Source organism: Odontesthes bonariensis, chromosome 3 (genome assembly GCF_027942865.1).
Source record: "Odontesthes bonariensis isolate fOdoBon6 chromosome 3, fOdoBon6.hap1, whole genome shotgun sequence".
Lineage (NCBI taxonomy): Eukaryota > Metazoa > Chordata > Actinopteri > Atheriniformes > Atherinopsidae > Odontesthes > Odontesthes bonariensis.
The window spans coordinates 17,504,620-17,509,168 of NC_134508.1; the positions used below are offsets into that span (position 1 = coordinate 17,504,620).

Genomic DNA, 4,549 nt, shown 5'->3' on the forward strand with positions numbered 1-4,549 from the left:
TAAAGTTTAGTAATGACAGTGAACAGTCATTGCATTTTTTTAATGCTCTTCATCAGGCTTGAGTGGGAGTGGTTTGATAAAAACAAAACTAACTAATTATCATTGTATTGTAATGTATCATTTAATGGTTCAGATTCTGCTAATCATGATTTACTTGATTTTTTTGCATGAAGATGTAGCTGCTATAGCTGCTTTTATCCAGCTGATCCATTCCAACTTTGTCCGTGTAAGTTAACACATAACCCCATAACAGAGAGAAGGTGATGGAAAAAGAAAGAAAGAAAAGGTGAGGGATTCTTTTTGAGATGAGCAAATACCCATTTTATTTCGACAGAGAATTAATTTCTCAGACGTTATTTTTCAACTTGGCATTTAAACTACAGACAACCTCCCAATTCCACATCTTTTCTAAATGATGATATTTCTTACAGGCTGTGACATTTACTGGAGTTACATCAGTAGAAGCGCACAAATTGCAGTGGAACCTATGATTACTGTAGCTGATACCCAGACTTGTGCTTATACTAGATAATGTCAGACCAAGAGATCAATTACCATCACACTGGTATTCAAAATATAGGCACAATCAGAGCAGAATTTCAGAGGCAGCACTGCAGGTTTTCAACAAAAGCACCTCCGATCTTCTTAGTTCTGACAATTTAAAAAAAAAGACCAATTTCAGGAACAAATGGCAAGTTTTACATTTAGCTCTTTAGCTCCATTGGTATCCAGCACAGCGCAGATATGACCCATAGATGGTTTGATCTATCCAGCGGCGGAATCTGGACACAGCCGTGTAAACTCCAGGAAACTTTGCATCACCGCAGCCGTTGCCCCATGAGACCACGCCGTAGACCCGTCCTCTGCACATCAATGGCCCACCAGAGTCTCCCTGCAAGGACAAGACCACACCCTCTATCAGTTACCATCTCACAATGTGCCTAATGGAAAAAGATTTCAGTTTCACAAAATGTTGCATCTGAGTGCTGGTGCCAGGGTTGGATGTCCCAGCCATGTAAGATTCTCTGTTTGTTGGACTGTCTCTGAGGGAAAACAGGGATATAACATACTGTTGTAACCTGAAGCCGGGTATCATCCAATTCTCAAACTGTAATTGTATAACATCATTGAATATGATGCACAGCTCTGAGTGAATAAGCCATTCATTCATACATTCGATATGTGAAAAGCTGCATTTCACATAGGAATAGCCAGAGAACATGTCCCGTTATCATGCAAATTTAGCTTATATTTAATGATGTTTCATCTGCAAAAATCAACAATTTGTACATGACATGTATTAAAATGCAATTTCAGTATCTACATGTGAAATCTATTTCTAAAAGCAAGTTCTTCTTGAAAAACTACCTGACACTCATTTGACACATGACGTGTGCCTGCCTTTTTTATTATTTCATGTAAAATGTGTCTCATGAGTGAAATATTAACACTTTTCTTTTATTTTATTATACAGAAGACGATCATTATTTCACATTAGAGCGGTGACATACAATTTTAAAGCTGACTTCAATAAGTGTTTAATTCCCATCAGTCGCTAATAATTTCAAATCTCTTGGAATAGTTCATCATAATCACTTGGCAGTCTCCTACTGTCGTGTTAAATACAGCACTTTTTAATTAGTCACTCAGTTCTTTACCTAAGGCAAAATATAGCCTACTGGTATATCACACATTGAATTACATGTAATTTACCTCTCACACCAAAGGCCGAGAAGAAACTCTTTCACGATGCAAAAAGAAAAAGGAATGATAAAATAAGAAATAAAGCAAATCTGTGGATGCTGTTGTTTGCAGCAACAAATTAGATTATCTCAAAGTTATGGTCTGGACTCAGCCCTGATGCTATTTTAGGGATGGTTTTCCATCTCCTTTGCAACTATCGTAGCTAATATCATTCTTGAGACAGGACTTCCTTGTTCGCTTAATAAAAGCTTGTTGTCGAACCTACACTGATATGATTAACTGTCTGGGGGATGAGCTTGCCAAAACTGTGTTCTTGTTTTGCTCTAATGTGAAATGATGAAGACACAATCAGCTTGTGCTATTTGATATACACAGAAAACCAAGGCCAGGACCATGGAGAATTTGTTATATCAAAGTGAATTTGATGTCTTTTCAGGGATCAAACAATTATGTCTGTCACAATGGGCTGTGCTGGGCAGTGACGCCTACTTACTAAACTTTCTACTGAAACTTTTGAAGATAAGTGTATCTATTGTCTGTACCTTGCATGCATCTTTTCCTCCAGCCTGATGACCTGCGCAAATCATGTTTGCTGTTATGTTTCCATTGAAGGAGTCACTGCTGTTACATCTTGTAGTGGAAACAATGGGCACCGTGACTGTCCTGAGTGTGACTGGGACCTGGCTTCCGCCCAAACTGTTGTAGCCCCATCCAGACACCCGACACATGTGGCCTTCAACCACACCTGTCCCCTGTCTGGGAAGAGGCGCCAGTGACACGAATATGTTCAGGATCATGGGCGCCCGCAACTGGACAGAAAATCAGAGGACAGTTTGGGCACGTAAAAAAAAAAGTACCACCTTTACATATTTTTATATATATAACCACCTTTATATGGATATCTGGTTGTATGGTGAAATCTGGTCAACCACCAGAGAATTAGCATCTAATTTGTAAAACAGTTTGGTTATTACAACATTCTATACTGAGATCATATTTGTCTAAGCAATTATTAAGATAACCGTATGGCCGAATCTCTGCTGTACCTTAATGAGCATGATGTCAGCATTGTTGGTGCTTCTGTTGTACAATGGATGGATGACCAGCCTGTGGGGTTTAGCATACTGCTCAGTACCCTCGAAGATATTCACTTTGTAGTCACCTGCCACTATCATCATCTGATCTGTCCTAAAAAAAAAAAAAAAAGCATTTCCATTTTACATCCTATACACTCCCAAATGTGGCACAAAATAGATCAGTGACTGGAGATTTGGTATTTCCTTCCCATTTTGTCTTAGTGAAAACTCTTCTATATAAGAAATCATGACCAGTGTACGAAATCAGAGCTCAGAGTGTGTACGGCACTGACCGTGACTTGGGAACAATGGCTTACTGTGAGCAAGCAGGGGCTGCTGGGGCAGTATAACAGAAATGGACAATTTTCTGGATCCAGACACGATGGCACTTCACTGTCTATCTGTTTAACCCACACACACCGATGATGCCGCTCCAAGGTCAGCTGCCATAACTGTATCTCTGTGCTGTTGTACCACCAAATGGAGGCATCGTTGTGACATTTCCTGCCTGTACCAGAATGGATATTTGCTTTTAGACATCTGCTGGGACCATCTGTTCCCATTCTGACAAGTTAGGCTCTGTACAGACTCTAACTTCTAGCCAAAAAGAAAAAGAGAAGAAAAAAACACCAGATATATAACCATCTATGCAAATATTTACCTAAAAGTATTTACAAGTATTTACCTAAAATTAAAACACAAACTGCCAGGTCTCATATGAGATTAAGATGGTAAAAAGGCCTTCAGTGATTGATTTCAACCAACTTGTCAATGTGTCAGAGAAAGCAAAACTTTGGAAGGAGAGAAAGTAATGTAAAGTTTGAACTTCTTTCTCCCCAGCTCTACTTTATTTAATTATTTACATGACAAGTTCAAGGTAAGAGATTTACAGTCAAGAATGAGAACTTAAACAGAACTCAAACAAAGAAAAAAAACAGATGCGGTAGAGCTCCACAAGAGGAAAATGGAGAGAGTTTGTAGGCAATTACTCTCATCTCAGGAAATATCTGGGATATTATATCTGATTATATCTGGAAGATGCCAGAAAGTCAAGTGAGGTTATTGTTTGCCAGCTCAGACTATAAACAGCTGCTGAGTCAAGATATTTTAATCTTTGTTAGGTCGTGTGCAGTTTGCTGAGTTTGTCCTTCCCCCTGGTGCACATCAAGTCTGTTTTAAAACGGGCAAAAACCACCTCAAGTGAGAGCATTAACTTTTACCGTGCATTAGAGGACGTTTTTAGATGTTTTCCATTTCCATTAACCTTCTCTTTCTCCCAATGAGAGAAAAGTCCCACAATAAGAATATAAAGCTAGACATGAGGTATGTAATGTGTCTCCTTTAAGTCTACATGAAATTGATCACTGCCATTGAACATTCTTACCCAATGTTACAGTGCGCTGCGGTCAGAACCCAGTATCTGTGAACTAGTGATCCACCACAGAAGTGTTGGCCGCTGGTGCTCTGCAGTGAGACAATGTATTTGATGGAGTTTGGGACAGCAGTGTAACCACCTACTATACGGTCCTGCATAAGCACACGGCCTGTGTGGAAACACAAACACAAGAACGTGAGTTATACAAGTGTTGCACAGTTAGTCCTTGAACTCTTGTCGGGCATGTGGGGTAGATTTGTTGTTGATTCCAGAGACCTGTCATGTGAAAACATCTCTCAGTTCTGACCGACTAGTGGGGACTGACAGTGACGATAAGCTGATTGAGAGTGGACTTAAAGACTGTCTGGATATCAGTCACACTTGATAAATCCAC

General features: G+C 39.5%; 1 protein-coding gene across 1 annotated transcript; it reads right to left on the reverse strand.

The window, feature by feature from the left end:
• Positions 1-395: 395 nt before the first annotated feature.
• LOC142377752 (trypsin-like) lies at positions 396-4,313 on the reverse strand. Its single transcript, XM_075462060.1, has 4 exons — positions 4,165-4,313; positions 2,751-2,892; positions 2,247-2,513; positions 396-892 (listed from the first exon to the last, which is right to left on the reverse strand). The coding sequence occupies exons 1-4, from the start codon at positions 4,311-4,313 to the stop codon at positions 713-715; spliced, it is 738 nt and encodes a 245-aa protein (XP_075318175.1). The 3' UTR covers positions 396-712.
• Positions 4,314-4,549: the final 236 nt, after the last annotated feature.

Excerpts from the sequence above, each read along its gene's own strand:
- LOC142377752 (XM_075462060.1), bottom strand. The coding sequence starts at position 4,313 with ATGCAGGACCGTATAGTAGGTGGTTACACTGCTGTCCCAAACTCCATC. Across the intron at positions 2,893-4,164 it reads GCAGCGCACTGTAACATTGG|GACAGATCAGATGATGATAG; the intron begins GTAAGAATGTTC and ends TTTTTTTTTTAG. Across the intron at positions 2,514-2,750 it reads CTGACATCATGCTCATTAAG|TTGCGGGCGCCCATGATCCT; the intron begins GTACAGCAGAGA and ends TTTTCTGTCCAG.